General features: G+C 41.9%; 1 protein-coding gene across 4 annotated transcripts in view; it reads right to left on the minus strand.

The window, feature by feature from the left end:
- The window catches only part of kif5ab (kinesin family member 5A, b), a 62,631-nt gene extending 40,866 nt beyond the window's left edge, over positions 1-21,765 (minus strand). For 3 of the 4 annotated variants that reach the window (XM_086199808.1, XM_086199807.1, XM_086199806.1), the window contains exons 1-4: positions 21,246-21,765; positions 4,592-4,679; positions 630-703; positions 178-282 (exon numbers count right to left, since the gene is read on the minus strand). In XM_086199808.1, coding sequence (XP_086055934.1) covers positions 178-282; positions 630-703; positions 4,592-4,679; positions 21,246-21,374 — 396 coding nt within the window. In that variant the 5' untranslated portion in view covers positions 21,375-21,765. The remainder of the gene's footprint in view (positions 1-177; positions 283-629; positions 704-4,591; positions 4,680-21,245) is intronic. The other variant, XM_086199805.1, reaches the window with a different exon arrangement.
- Positions 21,766-25,280: the final 3,515 nt, after the last annotated feature.

Below are 25,280 nucleotides of genomic sequence, written 5' to 3' on the forward strand. Positions count from 1 at the left end.
TGATGGACCACAATCATCCATGTGAGGATTATAGCAAAGGTCTGAGGCGAATTCTCCCTCGATGTATTATAGTGCAAACAAGAGCCTGTACTTTCTAGTGTATCTTTTAGGGAGCGAGCACACAGACAGCCTGTCATAAATGTATGCATGAACGGACAAATAGGAACCCGTATAAACCTTTATATGGAATTCGAGGTTCTCATCCATGGCAAATATATGTTCGAAAATGTCCTCGGCAATGCGAGGGATGATGCCCATTCCCTTGGGGTCGTGAAGGTTTCCCTGCAGGAAGAAAGAAATAAGAAAATGGGATTGGAGAGGAGGATAAATGCAGACTATGGGATGAATTAAGTAGAGAGAATAGTAAACTAAAGGAGAGCAGAGAGGCTTTTGACTCGAAAAGGAACAGGGTTGTTTCCCAGAGAGAGTTGTAAAGGAGGTTAGTTCCCACAGCAGGCTGAGAAAGGGAGATAGAGAGTGTTGACAGTGATGGAGGGAGATGTACTGTCAGGGAGAGAGGGGGAGGAGATATTTATTAAATAAAAAAATAAAAGAAATCGGTGTGTCTTGTGTGCTAGTGACTGCCACAGCGAGAGGTATACCTTTTGAATTATTTAGCACTACTGTACCTCCATGGTGTGTGTCTTTCCAGAGGATGTCTGCCCATAGGCAAAGATAGTCCCATTGTATCCACCCAGTACATCTAAAATGAGAGAAAATCCAAATGAGTTTGAGGAAGAAAAAGAGGAAAACAATATAGAAATAAAAATCAAATGCTGGACTGACATCATAAGTGGTCAGACTGGCAGTAAAAGAGTCAACAGATCCAGCTGAAGTACACCCAAATTATAAAACAGAGCATGTAGTGCAGACCTGGATGCATAAAATAAACTGATTTTAAAGTTGAATTGTTTCTTTTTGAAAAATAGAAATCATCATTAATACCTTGAGGCTTTTTGCAAAACATTATCATTTCACATTGAAGTTGACCTGGCTTATTTCTTACTCACTCTTTGTAGTTATACCAACAAAGCCAGTTGTACCACACTATCATTCAACCATAACCCACGTAATTGTGAGCCAGGAGCGAGACATCAGGACATTTACAGGCATTTTTATTTTGCTGATTTGTGTTTTACCCCCCAAAGAAATTTTGTAGAACCCTTACTTATTGTTTTTGTGCTTAAACAGACCTTAACCCCAACGCTGTAAAAAACTATCATAAAAGAATGTGTTTCTGCAGGTGCACAGATTGCTGAAGTTGCTGGACTTGCAGGAAAAATTGCACTTTTTGTGAATCATCATTCATAGAAATGGTTCAGGTGATGTGATGACCTTCTTGCATAAAATGCCATCGCTTCATCATTTCACCCTAACAGTCATTCGTGATAAAGTTTGTCATGAATGTGTGACTTCTTGAGATGTGAACCAAACAGTTGCATTTTGTGGGGTTTCTTTGACCTTCACCTTTGATCACCAGAACCGGACCAGTTCATCCAAGTGAACGTTTGTATTGCATTTGAAGGAATTCCCTCCAGATGTTACTGCGACATCCCGTTCACAAGAGCAGGATGGATGACCTAAAAATGTGACCCATCGGACAACGGCGGTTGTCATCTATGCAGAGGCATTTTCATCCAGACAGGTTTGTAAACAATAACCCAGAAAGGAGGCAAGCAGGAGACACGCACTCTGAAATATATTTGACCTCTGCTCCAAAGTCACATCTGACTGTGCCTCATAAAGCTTGTGCACTGTGGAGTTCATCGTATTTAAACTTGGCTCAATGTTAAACGACCCCAGTGCCTTCACACAATAAAGAACAGAGTTAAAGTCACCCAGAGGCACTCAGCGAAGGACCAAGCGAGTATAGATACATTATTCTCTCCATTCATCTGGGAGATGCCGCCTTGAAGACAACACCTCCACACCGGTAGAGGTTATAAAGCAGCTCAGTAGTGAATGTCATATCGCTGACACAAACTAATAAACCCACTGTGGTGGGAGCCAAACAAGGATCAAGACAAACATATAAGCCTGGAGGACCAGCTGCCATTAGTTAGCCCAGCAAATCAGAGCTCCTCTCATCTGAACCCACACAGCAACCACTTTCTACACTCCTCAACGCGTCTTTGTCTTCCTCCTAAATGAAAAACATTGTAACCAAGTTGAATTGATGGTCAAAGTATCTCATCAGGCTTAATATCACACCTCCTAACACGTCTCACTGAGGTATAAGGACTTGCTTTCGTGCATCTTACAACCACTGGCAGATTTTTTATCTTCTTACAAGCAAACAAAAATAGTCTGTTTGTGACTATTTATTGAAACAAGATGCATTTTGCAGTGTAAAAGCAGATTTAAGACAGTGGAATGTAGAATCTGTAGACACAGAGCAAGACCTTGGACTGAAGTTGTGCGTTGTGGTTTCCGTTCTGTGGTTTGATCGATCACATTTGGTTCCATGGAGGGAAACAGTCTGCGCACAGAGCAAAAAGAAGTAGATGTATTGGCTAAAATTCAGCCTACAGTTATAGCTTAAATATATCTGCCTTCATACGTGATTTGTCTGACTCAGTTGGAGGAAACTGGCTCATATGTCTGGATGTTATTGATTGAGTTTAGCTCTGCTGTCAGTGCTGTTATCTCCAGCAAGCTGACATCCAAACGCCAGCAGTCAGGTCTCAGCTCTCCACTGCTGGGTCCTGAACTTCCCCTCAGAGCAGTCTCAGGCAGTGAGACCGGGCTCCTATTTGTCCTCCAATCATATCCCAGAGTACTAGTACACTGCAATGCTCTTTGCCCATGACTGTGTCCCTGCATTCATCACTAACGCCGTAATGAAGTTCTCAGATGACGGTGATAGGGCTGATCTCCATGATTGATGAAACTGCCTACTGAGCCAAGCTTTCAGATCTGGTGAGTGAGTGCTCAGAGAACAACCTGCATCTTCACACTGCAAAGCCTAAGGATGTAATAGGGTCCTCAAATGATGGCATTCACGCCTCAGAGGAGCTCACGTGGTCCAGCACCACTGCACTCGTCAGAAAAGGCACAACAGAGGCTGCTTTTCTTGGGGTATCTGACGAAAACAACGATTACTGACCTTCTATCGCACTACAGAGAGCTTCATCACAAACTGCATCTCCGTGAAGTTTCCCAGCTGCATGGTAGCTACAGAAAAACCCTCCAGCATCTCGTCTCCAGTGCACAGAAATCACTGGGAGCATCCCAGACCAATAGGAAGTCTACAATTCACACTGCCTAAAGAGAGTTGTCAGCATCTGCACTGATGCCTCAAATCCACACCATTGCATATTTAGATGTAACAAGGCCCTCTTCACCCCTACCTCCATGCTGAGGAACAGCTTCATCCCCAGAGCCATAGTTGCACTGACTAGTCCTCCAGACATCCCCACATCACAAGGACCACGGACTATATGGGCTGTACATCCGAGCTCTTTATTCCCATTCATTCACTTGATTCACTCTGAAGCTGTGGATGTGCTGCTTTCTCTTCTACTATACACTATTGTTATTTTTCATTGTCACTGTAGAGCTGACATGGAACATTGACCTCGAAACACTTAGAATTTCTCTGACCTTGGTTTTTGACTAGCACACTGGTCAATAATCTACTGGAACCAGCATGAGATGCAGTTGAAACTGTACTTGTACAATGACAATAAAAATATTAGATTTTGTAGACTTCATCTCTCAACCCCAGCTCTGTTCTATTGTTTCCAGCTGGTAATCGAAATGTAAACAATAGAAAATGGAAGAGAACGTCTTGGCCTAGATACACTGGAAGTCCTGAAATCTTGGCTGATGCACCCAGAGGCTGTTGATAGCTGATGGGTTCCCAGATCATCAGAGTCCACACAGATGGGAAGAGATGCAGAGGGAAACAGAATGAGGAAAATGAGAGAAAAAAAGGGGAGAGAAAAGCAGAAATGTGTCTCCTGACTGCAGCCAGCACCCTAGACATACTCTCGCTCTCACTTACCATTTTTTTCCTGATAAGGATTTTCAAATGCTACTTCTAATGTCATTATTTCATTTTGGTAAATCCCAAGCCCTGAAATTTTCCAACCCTGCACTATGGAACATTTAGCCTTCTCATTTCTTCTTTCCTACTTTTCTTACATGTGTCTCACACTATATAAGTAATCTCTCCTGACAAATCAATCTTGTTCATGCTCCATCTAGACGTTCAATTCATTTCCACACTTGCTTTGGAAGAGGCACAAAACCTAAACCCTAAAGGCTAAAAAAAAAAAGAGGCAGGGAGATGTAGAGAGAAGCAGACGGAGGGGAGGGAGATGGAAAGACGATTCAACTCTCAAGGGCATTGCTTGTGTTTGATCAACAGCCTTTGCATTTTAATGCTCATACCTGCAGGCGTCATACCTGTGACAGGAACATGTCATGGAAATAGTTTCTCTCACTAGCTGTAAGAAGCTGTTAATTCATGCAGGTAGTCTGTAAATGGGAACCTGTGAAAATAAGAACCTGATGTATTCTTTCTAAATGAGAGAGAGAGAGAGACAGACAGACAGAGACAGAGACAGAGACAGAGAGGCAAACTCACCTCTGACAATCTGCTTGGCACAGGTGTTGTAAACCTGTTCCTGCGTGGTGTTAGTAGGGAACACCTGGTCAAACACGTAGGTCTTCCCCTGTGAAAACACACAAGCACTTTAGCGAGGCGCTTTAGATTATTGTCAACAACTCATCATCTCCTATGATTCCAGGTAAACTCCCTGGAGGGTTTATAAAGCACAGCATTACTGTACATATGTGTGTGTGTGAGAGAGAGAGAGAGAGAGAGAGAGAGAGAGAGAGAGAGAGAGAGAGAGAAGCAGGGGAGGATTCACACATCATCTTCAGCACTAAAACATCATGTTAGTCATAGAACCGCTGTAAAAGACGGCCACATCAATATTCTCTTTACACACAGTACCATGCTTTATGGTCACTGGCTCCATCTGTGTGTATTAGGCCTGAAAAGCAACACTGCATACATCACCTTAAGAGCCCCATCTGTCTCCAATGAGTGGTACGCGTCCTGTCCCCCCCAGTGCCTGGGTGTGTGTACTGTTTTATTGGTGTGTATTCTGTGCTATTGCAAAACAATGGGTGTTTCCAATAAGTGCCATGTAGCATGGAGCCTTGGACAAAGAGCTTTGTGACCCCAGGAGATACAAAGAAAGACATCACAACAGAGGTCAAGCTATTAGAGACAGCGTTCAAGGTCCTGAGGAGTGAAGTGATGGCATGGAGAGGGGAAAGTGTGGAGGCTCTAGACAGGGGTTTGTCTTTGCAAGAGATGGCAGTGAAAGAGAAACACATGAGGGAAAGGAAAACAAAGAAAAACAGGTTGTTTTTTCCAGCTGAAATGGTTTTGTTTGAGAGTTAGACTGCCTCTCAACATATGTGGTGCTGAAGCTGTCACATAGCCACCCAGAGATCTGCTCATTTAACCAAAAGACTTGAATAGCCACTCAAACAATTAATGAGTTGGCAAACCAACTAAGAAGCCACACTTCAACCACGTATTTAATAAAGCAATCTGCCAGTCAGGCTCTGCCATGCGACTGCAAGCTGTGATCATGATTACGAAGATAGCAACTGTATAGTTTTGTTAATCAACCATGCGTCACTGCTGACAGGCCTGATTTTATGTGCAGCATCTATTTGTGCGGTGTAAACCTCAAAATGTTTCAATGCCGTCTGTTCAACTGAGTCGTTTTAAGTCCATAAAAGATTATTTTCTATGGCTGATTACAACATGACAGAAGGTCTTATCTTTGTCCCAGCTGGCTTCGTCCCAAAGGTGATGGTGAGTCTTTATCTGCTTACGTCAAAGCTACCTTCCACATTCTAGGCGTCTCTATGGGCCCGGCTTTGAGCCTCAGCCTGAATGCAAATTGTTTGGGTCGCTCCAGTTTCCACCAGCAGCTGAGGAACATTGCAAAACACAGGTCCATCGTGTCTTACAGATGATTCTACATGCAGAGCACATATCTTTTTATCTCAAAATTCTATTTCTTTTCTTTGTTTAATAGCTTCCAGTGACCTAAGGACTCCGAATCAGTTCAACATTTCACAACCAGACTACAAATTGAGGAAACACGTCTTTCCATTGCAGTTTGATGCCGTCTCATGAAAATTATAGCTCAAAATTCTTTGTTGTTCCATAATGTAAAGATCAATGTTTTTTCTTTTTCAATAACTTTCTTGTCAAGTGATGTAGGGACTAAATCAGTACCAGCAACTGGAAATATCTATCTTTTACCTGATTGATTACTTCCCATTTTACCTACTGTACCACTGGATCCATGAACCACCTACATATTATAATATTACGGTAAAATAGTCCTGTAGTGTGCAACCAGTTTAGCATCACCAGAAATAAGACTAAGTATGGGTCTTGAGCTACTCATAAATCAGCAATTTCCAATGATTACGCAACTGACTTTTAAAAGAATGAAAACAGGGAGATTTACTTGAACTAAATTTGATGTAATCCAGAACGACTACTGTTTTAACGTAAAAAAAAAAAAAAAAAAAGCACAAGACAACCGCCAATTTTCTGACCACAGTTTAGCATGATGTAAACATGCTCACCGTTGGCAATGTTCATGTTTTTCACTGTTACGTCATCTACTATAAAGAAAACTGCAATTCATTTAGAACATGTAATTCTGCCCATTACATAATAGCCATACAATTTAAGAGGATGCTCTAAACCATGATTATGTTTGCATCAGCAGTCTGAGATAAAACATGGCAGTAATCCTGCGCACCTCCACCAAGTAATACACACGAGCCCCGGCTGCTTTTCAACCTTTTAAACCACACAGTCAACAACAAGCGAGACATCAAATCCCACGGCACACACATTTCTAAGTGGCTCGATAACAATAATAAGTTCTGCTCCAAGCTGCTGAGAACGGCTGCTTTTGTGGCTTAAATCATATTCTAGAATGTTACTTTTCTGTTAAAGTGCACCTTTCTTCAGCAGTCAAACTTATCAAACAGATAAAATTAACTAAAATGTGGATGCATTTAAAACAAAAATAAATCTGAAATTTCCTGCCTTGCCTATAAATTCTTCATAGCACCTAATCTGAAACAATACCTCAGTGTTATTTATGGTCCCTGTTGTGTCGGGGTGCTCCTGCTGCACCTTCATGCTCAGTAGCCAGCAGAGAGGCTGAGGTGGACGCGGTGAAGGCTATAAAGTTTGACTCGAGTCAATGATAATACGACGCTCCTGTGAGTCCAATAAAAGCTGCACAAGTACTGTAAAAAGCCAATGAGAGTAATTTATCAACCCACCTGTTCAACAAGCAACAGCATGTAGAAAAGAAGCCTAACTGAAGGAAGAACTGAGATGAGCCAGCCAGTAAACATGCTGTAACAGCAGTTTGGTTGGATTTACCATGTTTCATATAAAATTTGGTTATTTTAGATTTGTTTTTACGTTGCTAGACACAGCAGCTATGCACAAATGCACAAACGCAGCTGTAGCTGGATTTGCAAGATCGCACTAGAATCCATCCTCCCCAACTTTGTTCGCACCAGAAGGGATTTGACCAATCAGGGCCCTTCGAACCAACACAGGCGTGGTTTCCAAAGAGTTAGATGCAACTACAATCAGAACTGGAGAGTATTTGTTCTTTAGGTCTTTAGAGGAACAACAAATAACACTGCTGAAGGCTTTTTCAGACGTTTTTGCTCTTGTGCTGACTGGCTTTGGCTTCTATGTCAGTTCATTGATCTGACTGGCTGAACTTGTGATGGACTGTGATGAACAGATGGTTCAGGTCTTGCGGGTGACTACTCATACGGGCATGTGGTGTGTCAAGTTGACACAGTCACCTGTGTTCAAGGGTCAAAATGCTCGATAAAACCAGAAGTTTGGGATTTTCGAGATGAATGTATAGTCACCAGAATCTGGAAGTTCTTCTCTAGCCACTCTGCCTACTCTAAACCCTACCGTACAGCATATATAGAGAAAGCCTGACCGCTGTAAGGAAAATAAAGAATCTATTTTCCAATTCCATGAGCTGCAGCTGACATCAGGCTCTATTACTGCGGGAACGGAAGCAAAACGACCTCCTATTTTCAAGGTCTATCTCCACATAAAGCAATTTGATGTTTGCAACAGAAGGAGGAGACAGAATATAAGAAAACTGCTTCATTTCTGTGTATATTATTAATCTATTGTTCTGTTTGTAAAACTACACATGCTAAATAAGAGAGAGGAGGGAATGATGTGATCTTCATTGAACTGAATAATGTGAGTCAGTTATATACACTGGATGATAATCAGCCCTTTTGAAATCATTTGTTTTGATGGTTCAATTGTTGAAGAGTTAATCTTCTCCTATGTTGTGAGTGAATAATAAATTCTAGACTTTGGGTAAGCTCTCCATCAGCATCAGCATCTCTCTTCATATAGGTACAGTATAGACACGTGTTTGTCTGTCAGTATTTCTTCACCCATCTTTCAATGATATATATGCTGAAGGTGGTTACAGAGATTTCTGTGTTCACTGGTGAATAGTATACAGAGTTCTGCTTGCATATGAGCTTTGTGGGCCATGTCAAACACCCACATGCCCTGTCCAGCCTGCAATCCGCTGCTGTCTGCCAGAAGATAAAGAGGTGGTGGGCTGCAGGCAGTGAGAGAGAGAGAGAGAGAGAGAGAGAGAGAGAGAGAGGGAAAATTCCAAACTGCAGTAATCAACAAAAAATGAGAGAAAAATGGGGGATGGAAAAGAAAAGATGAGAGACCCAACAGAACAAGACAAAAGGGGCAGTTGGATGATGCAGACCTCCACTGAGGGGATATTTACTGAGAAATTAATCAAAATGTCCAGACCTGCCTCAAAATGAAATGGGCTCATCCTTAACTCACGATGCAGCCCGCCATCATGTTTCATTAAAATCTGTCAGATGGATTTTGCATAATCCTGCTAAAAGTCAAACTAAGTAAAAACAAAACCTCATTGGTTGAGGTACAAAAAAAAAAAAAAAGAGCTGGGAAAAGCAATACATAAAATCAACATAAACCAAAACAAAACAGAATGGGGATGGTGAAATACAAATCGATATGGAAAAAATGATAGAAGACGGAAGGCTGGAAAATCAGTTGACACAGCCAGGAAAAGACAATGTCACCAGGACTGTGTGCAGTCATCAGCATGAAAATGTGGCTTTTTTTGTCACTCGTGTGGACGGAGTGTCTACAATGTGCATTCCTGGATTCTAAATGTATAATTTTCTGATGTGATCCCTGTTATATTTGTTGTTCAAATGTACAACTGTCTTTAGAAGCATCGCTGTGTGACAACAAGGTGGGTGGCAACCAGCTTTAAGATGCAATACTGCCTCGTATTCCCTCTATTAATAGACTGGAATTTCAATATTGGAAAAATATGTAAAATTCCCATTACTAGCCAGAATTTTATTAGGAACAATATGTATACAGTATGTGTGAATCCCAGATAATAACAATATCTCCCCATGTATGAGGTGTCATTGATAGAAATGAACAGACAGTGATCACCTGACTCTGCAGCTCTCACAGCCTTACAAATCTTTAAAGCTCTGGAGTATTGACTGATCAGCTCAGACCCAAAACTGTACTGTTTCAGTTCACTCTCACTGCCTTTATAGTGGCAGGGAGCTGCCTCCAGAGGAAATGCTATCGTGTGACAAAGCCTTAGTGCTCTACAGCTGAATTTCTCTATAGTTCAGTAATGAGTCTAACACTGAGAGAACAATGCCTATAGTGTTTGGTGAATAGTGGATTCTCTCTACCAGCTAGAGAGACTCACAGGTATGCATATCAGGCTCCCATTCAAGCAGACAAAATTCTTGTCTTATTCATCCTCTTAATCAAGTTTCACACCTCAGTACTCCTCCCACTTTGCAGGAGACATATGGCTAAATATTATAAAGGCAGAGCTGGATGAGATAAGAAGATTAAGCATGTGATCCTCTTCCTCCTACACATTTGTGGGCTGACAGTGTGGCAGGCGTGACTCCTACTCACTTTTTGCTCCATGACTCCTTAGCAGGGATGTGGCCCTGGTGAGTGTGTTTGACTGAGGGCCGAGGAAGACGACAGACTCTGTGCCTGTCGAGTGTGTGTGTGTGTGTGTGTGCATGAGCGTGCATGCGCATCACCGTTTCTGTCAGTCTTTGTATCAGTCTTCCCTACAAACTCATCAACTTGGCTCTCCCTCCTCGAACAAAAGCACAGCGAGAGTGAGGGTAGAGGAGTTCAGGCTGCACCATGTCTGCTCCATCCGTCAAGCTAATCAGGCTCTATAAGCCCCAGAAAACAGCATCATTAACAGCTCTCTTCACAATAGAAACCCCCCCACAAGTGCAAAAGCCGCAGTCACACTACATTACCAAACATTACTGTATTTCCGAATTCACTTTGGTGACAGGGCTACGCAGAGTTCACTGGAGCAGAGCCTCCAGGGCCAAAGCGGCTCATACGGTGGTGAAGATTAAGACTGAAAAGCAATCGTGATTATTTTGAGTCTCATGCAGATATCTTGTGCTCATCGCAGCTGTTTTTTTGTACCTTAATCGCTAGCTTAGGGAGCTACAGTTTACCACCCAACGTGACAATGTTAACACTCATCTACAAATTTCACTTATTTCCTTCCATCAAGATGTTTGTGGAAGATCTACACATGAAAGTGGAGCAATTAGTCCCTGATCAAAGTGAAATATGCTGCATAATTCATCAGGATGAGTTAGGGAAAGGAGAAAGACAGAGGAGTGGAGCGCAGAATGGATTGGTGGTGCAAACCAGTAAATAAAGAGCAACAATAAAATAAACAAATCACAGAATTGGGGGTGATGAGACACCTGATCATGGGAATGTAAATCACCACACACACATAACAGACCCTTTAAGTAAACACTTTATATAATTCTTCAATTTTGCTTCTTTTTTCAAATCAATTCAAATCTGAAAATGCTGAAAAATATACAGTAGCTTATTTAATTTTAACTTTTGCAATCATAACATAACATACTAAAGTATAATGTTACCATAGCACCAGAAGGCAACAGTTATTTGCTATTGGAAAAACCAGACCAACAGCACAGCAGTTTTGAAGGGATTAAAAATATGATTTGTGGCTTGAGGATTAAAATTTATGAGAGGGAAAATAAGATATTTATTATTTGAAAGGTTACATAGTCTTGCTTTTAAAGTGTCACATATGATTTAATTGCTCAGGAGAGATGCAGATCAAGCGATAACACTGAATGGTCAAAAATATTCTTTAAATGGACTGTGAGGTTCTTTCAGCTGAATCTTGACAGTTTTGCTGAGATAAAAAAGGTGTTAGATGAAAAACATGTCTATATCACTCAGTACATTCAGAATCAAACGGAAAGAAAGAGGAAAAGATTAAAAGACGTCAGGGACTACAAAATGACTCATCATGATAACTGACATTAACTATTCCATTTCTCGCCTGTAAATGTCCCATGTGATGAGACCTCAAGCCTATACATGCCCCTCAGTTATGAACATTATAGATTTATAGAAATCCTGCAAATAGAAATGAACCCTCAGGAGCAATCAAGTGAGGATCATTGACCTTAACCTGGAGTTAAAAAGCTTCGATCTCAACTGACCGACCAATCTTCAGACGGACGGCGCTGGGGGCCACCTATTAGCCGTCTCAGAGGGAATATTCCATGTCAGAGGAAGTAGATAATGTCTTGTGGACTTGCAGTCATTATGCATTTCAACCATCAGCCACATGCTTTTAGTTCAACCTGCATATCACTAAATTCATTCAAAATGAACTCACAAAGGATATAAGATTACGCCTGACAGCAGCTTAGTCTCTCTGTGTTGCTCTGACACAGCAGGGAAAACGGGAGGGGAAAAGAAGCCAAACACCTTTAACGCTGGGGAATTCTTGTTTTTCAGGCAGCAGCAAGCTTACCTCAACAAAGCTGAGTGCTGATAATACTCCGAACGGGTGAAGTACTCCAATCAACACTTAATAATGATGTGAGAATAGAGAGTGCATCAATTAATAGATACAGCCTTGAAGATTTTGTGAGAAAGGGATGTGTTATGGAACTAAATGAAGACTACTTGCATTAGTATACTCCTCTCTTTTTTTAGGAGTGAAATCCCATTAACAAAAAAAAAACAAAAAACAAAAAAAGCTCTTAACAGTGCCATCAATCCTCATCTACCAGTAATTCAATTAAACCTGTGAGCCAACTGTATTGACTGACTTTAAACGAGACGTAACTTATAAAGCAAAACAACTGTCAGCTCTGTGCCAAATTGAAATAGAGGATTGCGTAGTCCTGGTCTGCAGAACCAATTATATTTGACTCCGGTGCCTCAATACTGACTGATCCTCAAAAGCAGAAGTGCCAGAAGAAGACATGTGCAGCAATCTATCAACGATGCCGATGAGCTGCATCAGGGCATTAGTATGAGCCCTGCTAATGACCACATGTGGCAGGGAATGAATAATAAATCAGAGCATAAAAAGCTAGAATGGATGAAGACGTAGCAACCTTAGCTCACATTTCTATTAAACTGGCTGGTGGCTATGATTAAATCCAGTAAAGCTCAGAATAATAGCTGGGTGGTGTAATCCAAGAACGAGTACGGAGCAGTAATTTAAAATTGCTGTGAAAATCAACACTATGGTTATGGGGGTTCTCTTTGTAATTCATCTGCAACTTAAGGATGGAGCCATGCAGTGAGGTAATTTGGATAATAAAAGGCCTCCAGGAAAAAAAAAAAAAGCACGGTATTATGAGTTTGCATAAAATGGAATTAATTAAGAGAGGAATAGAAGAAGTGAAGTTATAAGATAGCAAAAATCAGTCTTGCAATTATCGACACGTCTACTGGGAGTCCTAAAAAAAAAAGAGCGTCACGGTGCTGCAGCCCGGAGAAGTTCTTCTTAAAGTCTGTGCTGGGACCAATACTGGGCCATGCAAGAATTAAAATAAGCATGAAATTTATGCTCGCTAGGATTGCCAAGTCTCTACTCTGTCATTTAGTTGGAATAAAATCTAGTTACTTAAAATCAGGGAAATCAGATTACATTCTCAAAAAGAAAAAAAAAAGAGGAAGCGAATTTGCTTAAAAGCACAGCTCCCATGAGAGAGTTTGTTTAAAAAAGATTCACAGTCAGTATGAGAACCTTAACTGTGATTAATTGAGGGAGCAAAAGTCCCGGGCGTACAGACCACAGGGATGCTCCTTCTCCTCTCCTTAGGATTTCCTTGCTGTCCTATTACCAGTCTAATATAACTCCAATTGCTCGGGGTCTTCACATGTGAACACACGTGTGGGACACATGTGCTGGCGATGTACTGCCCCCGAGACGCCAAGGGCAGACATGAGGACCAGGCAGTATCCTGGGCAAGGCCATGGCTAATGAGCAGCGGATGCTCCATTAACGCTCCCTCGAGCTAAAAGCCTGCTAGTCATGCCCACTTCTGTCATAAAGGGAGCGAGACAGGCAATGTTGACACACTGGCACACGCTTATCTAACCCTGGCACACGTGCATGCTAAGTACAAATAAAGATGACCTGAAAGAACTGGCAGTTGTAGCTGCTGACTAAAGTGGTGTCGGTTTCATTGTGATATCAAAAGAAATAGGAGAGGCGGGGGCAGGCAATCCTAATTGGTATGTGGTGTGGGTAGAGAGATAAGGTCATCCACAGTTTAAAACAGGACAGGTTGGCCATAAAGTGCTGGTGATTAGAATATTGATTTCTCTCCCCAAACAGGGCAAAATGGATCTCTTCTAGTCTGTTTGTCATTTGGTAAAACCTCTCATCCCTGGACAGGCTGCTGTGAAGGAAATGTCACCGAAGTCTCTTCAGACTCCTGACTGGTGAGAGCTTCCTCCTTGATGCCATTAAAACCTGACTAGAAGCCTGCGCCGAATTTCATGAGAAGACAAATGAGGCTGAGCTGAACATCTTTCCAAAAGCGCTGCTGAGTCATGAAGAAATGAGCAGCGGAGTCATTACCCTGAAAAATACAATGAAGCCTGTCGAAAAAGAGACAGACATGGAGGATGCAAGAAGATTAGTTCTGATCCAAAGTGTTAGATGCTCTGATGGTTGGCATCCTACGAGAGAAACGAGTGCACATCTTGACCCTGCACAGAAATCCCATTACACTGCCTAATTGGATAGGGTGTGTGCACTGCAGTGATAGAATTAGAGCATTAAAGTGTTCGTGGAGGCGATGAGGGGAGTCCCTTGGACCTCCATTTCGGATTCGGTTTGGTTTGCAGACGTTTAAACTAATGGCAGCAAAACATCCTTGTGAGGAAACAGCTCAAATAGTCTATAAATAACACAAGGTAGGAGACATACTCTCTCTGTCTCTGACAACCTTCTGACATGACTGCGCTAATCCTATATTCTTCCTAAAATGTAAACAAGGTGTATTAAGCAGCTGTGTGAATATAGACGCCTGGAACTCTCAGGAGTTTAAATGGTAAACGTGTAAGCACAGAAGGGAAAAGCAGACAGCGAGAGCTAATCCATAGAATTATAAATGGTGTGCAGAAAATAGAGAATCAATAGTTCTTGAATGTGCACATCTCAATTGGATTTGTTAACACACGGGTGGAGGGACCCACTTCAGCGTAAGCGATTTGGTAATCCTCGCTATCTGTCACGGTCAACAAAAATAAGAAAAACAACAACAGCTCTATAAGAACGGTACATGGAGGTCAGTGCAGAGGTTGTTGAAACAATAGTCAACAAACCAATCCTCTCAGCAAGTACGTACGTACACATGCACACGCACACACAAACAAACAACAAATAAATAATATGAGAGTTCTACGAGTGTTTCATTTGAAGGAACTTTATAAGTTGTTGTCATGTCAGCTTATACACGAGACAATTATCACTGTTCCAAGCAGTGTATTAACTGCAGACAGTCACCAAGTGTTTCCTCATTCCAAAGCGGAGAAGTCATTGTTTCAGCTGGTCATTAGAACTATTTGAAGGATTTCTGTATTGAGCTATGATATGCTGAAAGTACATCCGCTGCATCTAAACTGAAGAAGTTAAAAAGCATCATATTCATGCAGACCTGCTTGATCTCACTTGAATTCTGTTATTTCATTTCAATTTATCTTCAGGAAGCCTTGCCCCCAGAAGCTTCATGCATATATTGTATAACAAACACAAGGTTTCATACAGATTTTATCCTTTGGTCCAAACCTAAATTTTTTTTTTTTTTTTGCTCTCCTGTGGGACGCAGGCTCATGAAAATGTACCACTAATCTCACAAAGTAATAGCCTGTGGCCATGATAAAAAGAGACTCGCTATTTCTGAGACACAATGACCTGTAGTTTAAAAGTTACTACAGAGTAAAAGCATATTGTTGTTAAGTGTTTCCCATTACTCCCTGAAAACCACCATTAAAAAATGAACAGGGATCTAATAATCTGTGTTAACAAATGATGCCATCTTTCCTCGGCCTCTTAAGTTACACTCAACCCAAGCGTGCGGCTAAAAATAATCGCAACAACATTCACCAAATGAACCATAAAATTATGTCACTTTGGAGAAAGTGCCTGCAAAACATCCGCACTAGTGAACTAACAGGTCTGGACTCTTAGTTAAGTCTTTACTCGTTTTCCGTCATGTAGTGCTACTCGTGTTATGTATGAATCCATTCTAACAAGCATAGCCTGTAAACAGCTCATATGGCACTAGCATGTGATATCTATATCATCACCTGAAAGCCAGAAAGAGAAAAAAAATTCCATTTCTTGCAGCCTCTGTGGCAACTATCATTATTTATTTATTCATAGTTGTGAATCGGAAGCTTGATTCATGGCGGCACTCATTTTCGCCTGCCAGAAGATTAGGAGAAACAATCTGGCCCCTGTGACGCTGCGTTATTCCAGACAGTGAAATACTAGAGACAGCTGTGTCACTCCAGTGTGGAGCGAAAAACAAAGGCCGTGCCTCGGAGCAGTACAGGCTGAGTATGGGACTACTGTCATACACCCACAGCACCCTGTAGGGCTCCACGGGTGGCCACGCATGTGATAAGAAAGAAGACATGACAAACTTATTCAGTCTGGGGCCACACAGGTGAGACTAACATATGGTGACTGCCATTAAAATTACTCGTGGGAGAAATGGTGTTGCGATGCAGGACAGAGCTTCAAAGAATTCAGAAAAACACTGACTAACTTGGAGCTGCTCAATAAAAAGTACTTGCTGCATTTCTGCTGTGCACTTTTGTCATGATTCTGCCATTTTTGTCCTGCTGGTCTTATCTGCACTGATGATAAATCATCTGACCATTCTAATAGATTGATAGAAGAATCACTTTTTGTAAGTTATATTCTTGGATTCTTGTTGTTCTTTTTAATGTTTATGCAGGCATCTAATTTACAGTGGCTCAAAAGTATTGATGCTAAGATTTAAGGATCCCTACAAAGCTTGTATATGAAAATATGCATGTCTACCAAAAACAACATAATGTGACCTTTACAAAATCCTTTAAATGGCATGGTAATATTACAGAATTTGTGAATACGCAACTTGCCAACATCTGGCAGTTATCTGCAATGGGAGCTGGTTTAATCTGTATTCTCTCCCGGGTCATGACCCTGCAGCAGACATCATGTTTCATGGCTCCGGTCGCCACTGATGGGAAGACCAATCCTGCTGTAATTCGTGGCCCTATTCCAGCGCTCGGACCTACATCCAACAATACAATAATAGACAACACATACAACAATATACAGAAATGTTCTCTGACTTATTGTCATCTCAGTCACAATGTCGACCAATCTGCATTCAAGCAGTAATGCGCTCTAACATTGTTCACTCAACAATGAGTTTGCAAATCAGACTGGAGCAAAACATCCACCAGAAACACCGTCGCTGTCCTCTGTGCAGCTACGGTACTGTACCAAAGAGTGTTTAGAAACCCAACATACACACCTTTCACTTCTGTCTGCTCTCACATCCCATGTGTTTCACCAGAAAACGCAAAGACAGGGAAGTCCTTGTCTTCTCACGGTGGGAGAGGGATCGATCTGCTTTTTAAAGGGGCATTATAGGGTTTAGATAAACACGTGTTCACTGATATATGCAGTAGGTAAAAGGTGAGAAACTCATTTTCCCACAGATAAAAACCTTCAACTCCAGGAGGGAGAGAGATTTTATTCCTTCAGAAGATGAAAAAAAGATCACCTTTTGCACGTTCCATATTCTGTACAGTAACACTAAAACATCTAAATAACAGTATGCAAACAAAAAAAGAAGCAGAGAGGGACTTTAAAGGTACATTTTTGGCATTTTCAACCTGGGCCCTATTTTCCTTTGTGTCCGAGCCAAAATGACTGATAGGGAATGAGAACACCATTGGCAACTGCAACATGATAGGCTATTATAGGACAGTGTGTCCGCATCCTTGTCCATCCACTGCAAGTGTTTTAGCCCCTGACAAGCTCAGATTACATGTTAGACACACATCTATCTCTGCAAGGATCCTTGGGATGTTGTTCAACAGTGATAGTAAGAATCTGAGCAGAGACTCTGAATGCTTCTCTCTTGGAGAGTGAGGACATTCTCAGAGCTTTTCTTCCTGGAAGTGGGAGGAAACAATTAGAGAGTTTCAACAAACGCTGCATTGCAGAAGCAATCCAAAGTCTTTAAGGGCTGCACTTTAGTGGTCTGCAGCAGTCAAGTACCTTTTTAGACAGTCCTACCACCAAGATGGGCATTAATGAATGGCCCAGAGCAGTCTCCTTTGCAGCACAAAATATGAATTAGTTCAAAACTGACAACTAACCATGTGCGTGACATCAAATGTGTCAGGTTTGAAAAAAAGCCCTTACTTTGTTACAAAGTAATCTGCAATGTCTCCATTTTGTTTTTACTACAATCAAAGCAGAATGGCGCATCATTTCCTGACCAGTAAGGCATGGCGCTGACCAAATATTAGGGCTGTTTGTTCACAGCTGTTCTTGTCACTGTCCAAGCCACAATCTGGCAGCAGAAATCTCTGGTAGCTCTGGAAATGTCTGGTTTTACAGGACAAATCTGAGCAGAAAAAAACACAAGCACTTAAAAGATGGCACGGACAATTGCCCAGTATGCTTCTTGATGCTTTTTCATGCTTGCTGCACCTTCTCATTACTGAAGTAAGTCAAATCATTTTAGTCCCTCTCAATCATTTTGATCTGAAAACTTGGGGCCCAGGGCCCAGATTGAAGTAACACCGTCTGTCATTTTCCTTTAGATGTAGTTTTGCCAAGTCCAAGTATGAGTCTGAATTCAAAATTCATATCTGAGTTGACTCATGTGTTTTTTTTTTACTCTGTTATTCATAACATCTTGATGCTTTAAGGCCTCAAGAATTGTTCCTTCACCCGTTCAGAGCACACAGAGGCGCTATCTTTACCCATCTTTAATCTCACTGTCTCTCCTCCTGCCTGCCACACAGGTGAAGCGGAACCATCTGCCAACAACTCAAATCATTACCTCTGTCTGTCAGTTAGGGACTTCTCGAAGGAGACCTTCTTCAAACAGGCAGTTGGGCCATCAACGCTGCGCAGATTTTAATTGTTTTTATCATCCACCAGAAAGGAAGAGCTTACTTGTCACTGCAAAGTCTCCGCGGCATGCCTGCATGCCTCTCAGTCTGATATCTTTAATCCTCATCCAATCTGGCAGCTGCAGCATCTCGAAATCTCAGGAAACACACTTTTTTGTTACAACTTCCTCTGGGACTTTTCCAAAGCTACAGAGGGAAAACAAACACTTTTTGCGATGCTAAAAACTCTCTCATCCAACACTCCTCCAAAGTAATTACAAAGATGAAACCTGCATGTGTGCTTTTGTGATTATATTTGTCAGCATGGAGGGAAATTGAGAGGCAGTTAGTACATGAAACGACTGAATGTATAACTAGAAAACTGCATGCTTCCAGACATTATCAATCTGACGGCTCAGATATATCTAGGCAGTACAGAGTACGTGTTGTCTTTTCATAGTAACAGATGACATTTCGAGTCTAGTTGGGTAATATGATTTCATTTTGTTTCCGCACACACTGTTGCCAGCTGTCACCATCTATAGGCTAATATGACATACACTTCCTCCCACCGCGGCCCGCAGCAGAAACCATTACAGCAGCAGCAGCACTGGCGACAAAACAAATCATTTGGATAAACTTAAACAGGAAATATTGCGCAATAACTTCATAATCCACTAAAATGAACATGATGAGGCTCATTTTAATACACACACACACACACACACACACACACACAGGGCTGGGTAGTGGCAAGGAATATACAATACAATACTCATCATGATATATTGTGATCCAATATGACACAGTACATATTGCAATACTCAACATAATTACAACTATGTGCTACAGGGGTAGTCTAATAATAAGTACATTATATTGGCTAGTAAGCTGACAAACTGAGTCAAATTTATACCTGTCATAATTGTACATTTTGTTTGGCATGAATTACCCCCCCCCCAAAAAAAAACTACTACAATAAACAATACTACCGTCACTGAAGAGTAAGAGTAAGTTTCAGATTCAGACAAATGTGGTAAAAAAAACAAAAACAAAAAAACAGCCAAATCTAATTTTAAAAATCACAAAAAATGTGGCCCGTTGTGACTATCACATTAGCTTACTCCTCGTCAGATAATCAATATCAGTAAATATCAGCTATCAGCCAATCCAGCTGTCTAGTTTCAGCATCAGATATCGTATCATGCAGGTCAAAAAAATCCCATTCCAGTTTATTAGAATGACATTGGCGATGTATACAATATGATAGGGGCTGGAATAGCGATGCAGTATCACGGGGGGGAGAAAAAAAAAACTTGCAATATAATGTTGTATCTTTTTCATTGCACAGCTCTAACATTCACATTCAGCTGCAAAGATTCAAGTGGGAATAGATGGTGCTACAGTAGGGTCAAGCTTCCTATTGCAGCACCAACCCAGACAGCCATGCGTGCATACACCAACAATGCTTTGCAACCAATGTGTGTATCTGTGTGTATTTGTGTGAGCCCTCAGGGACTCTCTGCTCTCTTCATCATCACCTGAAGTCAGCCCTCAGTCTAAATGCGTGTGTGCGTTTCTCCTCTCCCTTCAGTGCGTTTGTGTGTGTGTGTGTGTAGGGCAGAAGCTGTGTGATGAGACTGAAACAAATGCCTATACAGTATATAAATGATGTTTTATCATATATATGCATGTCCACTTCTGCACGCATGAATGTGTTTGACTACATTAAAGCGTGAGCGTGTGTTGAGAGTAGCCTTGGTCCAGCTGTACATCTAAATAATGACAACATTTGCATTTGGAGCACTCCAGCCTTCCCTCTGCAGACCAGGGATTTTGCTAAAATGATATTGTCAGTGGGATCACAACCTCAGCCTCAGGTATGTATCTATCACATTCATGGACATGTTTATGGCTTACTTCATTTTCCAAGGCAATAATTGAAATGATCAGCCACCATCCTGTTTGTACAATCCATTCATTGGACAGCAACAACCCACACATAATTATGAGTCTCATTAGATTCGCAGCACCTGATCATTCGATGGTGCATTAATGGCTGACTCCAAGCTACATCAGCAACAAGATTAATCAATCCTGCATAATCTTCCAAGACAGGACACATGCCAAAATCCAGCAGATCAATACACACAGAGGAGGCATGTAATCAGACACGGTGGGGATCACAAAGGTGGGGTCCAGATGATTTCCCAGAAGCCGGTCACTTAAGTCATTTTTAATCTCTGTACTGGTATTTAAGGTCATGTGTATGGAGTTTATTCATTTTAGGAAATCAAAGAGAGAGAGAGAGAGAGAGAGAGAGAGAGAGAGAGAGAGAGAGAGAGAGAGAGAATGCAAATAATTTAATCATGATATGAGTGGCTGCTCCAAGTCTATTTTTGCTCATAAATTCATGAAATGAGGTGCTTCATTGACTTCTAATATCAGTGTCACACATATTTCACATACAACGTGCCAATTAAAACATGAATCAATTGTATACTTTACTTGATCCTGTTGAAACCACCCAGCCAGTATTGTACGTGGAACGTTACAAGACACGAAAAGTGCATGTCTAGTCTGACTGCATGGAATATCAATCGAGATGATTCATTTAACTCACCCCGAGGATGACAGTATCTTCTCCTTGGAATACTGGGATGAACTTATCTCCACGAATAATTTCGGACTGGTTCAGTGGACGAAAACGACACAACACCTTGATATTGCACTCAGCGTTAGTGTCAGCCATTGTACCCCAAACTGTGGACGCGCTTCCAAAAGAGGAAGATGAATATATTTTTTTTTAAAAAGGTTAAAAGAAGACAAATCCCTGGGCAATCTTTCCCCGTATAGACCAAGTGGACGCAGGCTGCGACCGCCGGCTATACCCACATGCAGAGCGAGAATGGCAGCATTTGGAAGAGCATGCAACTACGAGTTTTAGGGTAGACTACAGTCAAATTCATTGAAGAAATATAAAACAGTGGCAAAAAAAAAAAAAAAGGAAATAGAGTAAAAGTGTTTCAAACGCCCCTCAAGCCAAACTCAGTGCAGCTGAACGGTGGAGGAGAGATGGAGAGTTGTGCTCGGGGAGTATAGTCCAAACTGGTCCGGGTAGCAGTGTCTGGAGAGGCGGCAGGCTCGTTACAAGCATGCCTTACATCACTGTCATCGCTGCTCCCCCACTGTGGGCGGAGCCAAGTAAAGTAACGGCTGAAATCCTCCCTCATCAGCACCGCCGAGCCCAGGGACCAACGATGGGGGAGGAGATCAGCGCCAACTCTGCTCCTTAAAACCTGCTACCGTCACTGTAGGGTGCCACTGGCAATGAATCATAAAACCCGGAAATAAATTATCATTATTTAATGCCCAGTCTTAGAGTCAATGAGGCTTTTGAGTGGGATTTTTTTTGGGGGGGGGGGGGGGGTTCAATGTCCTAAAAAACGCCTAGTCTGTGGTTTCAATGTGTGTGTTTGTATAAAATTAAGTTAAAATAAATAAAATGGATTATATACATATATATTTTATTTATTTTAACTTAATTGTTTTCGTTTTACAGCGTATGATTTCACAGTTGATACAACGGTTATACATTTCAAAGAATCTGAATGCCCTAAAAACTGTGGATGCTAACGTCCATGATGCTAACAAGTGGCAAAATGAGTTTGTCGCAGACGATAAACATCACGACGCTGACACCAAAAGAAGCGCAGAGCGCAGTCGTGACGTCTGGAGGATTTTGAAGCTTTTGGTAGCTAAACGCCTCTTTCCCCGCCTGGGGAGATTAAAAAAAAAACTGGTGATAAGAGGTCAGGTTAAACGTGACCAACAGCTAGAAATTATAAATTAATAGAATAACTGCGAAGCTAGTTGTTGTGATGTGTCATCACGCTGACAACAAGAAACCGAAGAAGCACAAGGGAAATTGTGGTTACTTCTGAATGTTGATGTGTTTGTCAGACGTTTAAGGTCGTCACACCAAGTGTATTTTCATAGTTCATTGCGTAGCTTTACAATTACATTTCCTGTGTTTTCAGTTCAACAAACAGCTCCTATAGATTGTGCCTGAATTAATATGTCAACGGATAAAAATGCATGTCAGATGCTACCTCAGTGAGTACGTATTCATCAACACAGCGTACTGCCAATCTAATCAAACTGTGTCTGCAGGATTTAGGCCCAGTATTAAGATGTTTTGGGCATTGACGTGATTGTCTCAAAGGTGTCTGTGATACCCGACACCCAGGTGTGGTTTTACATATATGGAGGCCAGGCAAAGACCGATGAGAGGCGCTTCTCCATCCAGCAAGTGAGTGTCATCATGGAGTCCCGTTGTGGAGTCTCTGTTCTACAAAGAGTAATAGATGCCGCATCCACGTTGGGGAGGTTTGCAGCAACAATTGCAGTGAGTCAAAGTCATTTTGAGCACTTTATGGTGAGGAACCTCCCTCTGGTAGAGCAGTTCCTTTTGTGGGTTTGCAGGCTGAGGACTTCCTGTGTGTGTTTTGTTCTTCAGTGCGACCTCTAGATAATGTTGAATGGTCAAGTGAAAGGATCCCAAAGCAAAGACAGAGATGTAGGGGTTGCATTTAAAAATGCACTTCAGTGTGGTTGTGTGGGGACCGCAAGTCCCTGGCAGAAAAGTTTGGAAATCCAAGTTTTGAACCACTGGCTTAGTTGCTCCTCTTTGGCTCCACATTGGCCTGCATGTGCCTTATCCGTGCCATGCACCCCTCCAGTACATCACTCTGTCATTAAATCTGACCTTCCAGTCTTACATCATTATCACCTCATTTAGGTCTCGTTGTATTCATTTGACTGCTTTTTTACCGCACTCTTCAGGCTGGTGGGGAAGGGGAATGACATCACACTGTGTGCTCTATGCGTGTGCTCACTAATTATGTGGAGCTGTTCACTTAAGCTGTGTGGAGCTGTTTGCCTGTCACAGCGGTCGGGCTCAATGATCTACTCTCTCAGCACAGCAGCTCGCTCGCTGGATTTGTAAAACTGTCCACAAATCTTATCAAGTGGTGGGAAGACTTGCTCCAGTTAGGCCTAAGGGCTCATTGTACCAGGATCCAAGGACACACAGGAGCCCAGGGGCATTGTGTCCTCTACAGTAGCGGACAGGGATGTGTCAGGGGAGGACATTTGCTTAGTGGTCTCATGGTCCTCCACCTCAACCTTTGGGTAGTCATATCAGGGACACGACAGATGGTCCGGTGTCCCACTCAGTGCTTAGTGTGAGGTCTGGGGGACCTCATCTGAATCAAACCGAGGCTTCGATGTTTGTCAGCGTTCACTGTTTATGCGCAGCGGTCCAAAAACCCATAGGCAGACATTCATTGACCTTGTGATTGTACTGGTGTTGAACCGAGTCAGTTAGGTCCCAGCAGGGAGGAAACTCTTTCCTGGCCTCCACCCTTGGATAAACAGTAGCAAATGTATTCCATAGACGTAATAGTTGCCTTTGATGTTTGTTGCTTAGATTCAAAGGGAGACATGCAGGAAAAGCGATGGGGTTTTACAGAGGGTGTTGCTACCCCCTAACAGAGCAGTGAGTGCAAATATCTATGTGTCAAGGTTGAGCCTCACATGTACAAGAAACCAACAGTGGAGTTTGTCAGAGTGTTATAGCCACTATTTCAAAATCAATCCAGTCAGTAACATCCATCTATCCATCCATTTCTTATACCGCTTATATGTTGAGGGTCGCTGGGGAGCTGGAGCCTATCCCAGCTGACACTGGGCAATAGGCGGGGTTCCCCCTGAACGCGTCGCCAGTCCGTCGTAGGGCCATCAGCAGCAATTAGGGGCCCAGTATCTTGCTCAAGGACACTTCAACCTGGCCACCAGGGGAAATGAGGATCGAATTAGCGACCCTTTGGTTGCTAGACGGCTGCCAGTAACATTAAGATTACATTTGTGAACCATTCACACTCAATCATAAAGGCAGATGATTTGTCAACGGATTAAAATGTAGCAGCGTTGTCCTCCAATTTCCCCCTTGCTGTCAGCAGAGGCCACTTAACTACATAAATTTGTGCTTGCTATAAAGTGTCAGGGCAGGACAATGCTGAGACACATCCATGATACTCACGTATACACAAACGTACTTACAAGCAGCTCTTTCTTTAAAAACGTTCTTAAACGTGTAAGGTATCATATAATGTTAAAAAAGGGTGCAGAATAGCGGTGTAGAACATATTTGACTTTACAGTATTAATAAGAACAGCGTGGCCCCTGATACGGCCCTTTTACTATATTGACAAATCAAAAGAAGATTTAGATAAAGCAATAAATCACTTCTATGGATGTTCTTGCAATCTGCACCTGAAAGCAACTTCCAGTAAAAGCAGATTGGACAAGTTTTTCGTATCAGAGTGATTCACCTTCCTCTTAATCCACTGTTTTACCGCAGGGACGAGACTCGCTTGCTCTGGTCTTTAGCGCCACCGCGTGAGAGATCTGCAACAACAAATGTATAACGTTAGAGAATGAACTCAAAAATAATTTTGTGGCTGCAGGACATAATCTAACGCACGACGAGCGCAACACAGAATACGTTTTAAAGGATATTCTTTAGGGTCTAGCTAACATTAGGGGGTAAAATCAAGGAAACGCATGCGTACTACAGTTTGTCGAAAGCGTTCGT

This window comes from Aulostomus chinensis, chromosome 3, assembly GCF_037954235.1.
Source record: "Aulostomus chinensis isolate RoL2024-O1b breed Wild chromosome 3, RoL_Achi_v1.0, whole genome shotgun sequence".
Classification (NCBI taxonomy): Eukaryota; Metazoa; Chordata; class Actinopteri; order Syngnathiformes; family Aulostomidae; genus Aulostomus; species Aulostomus chinensis.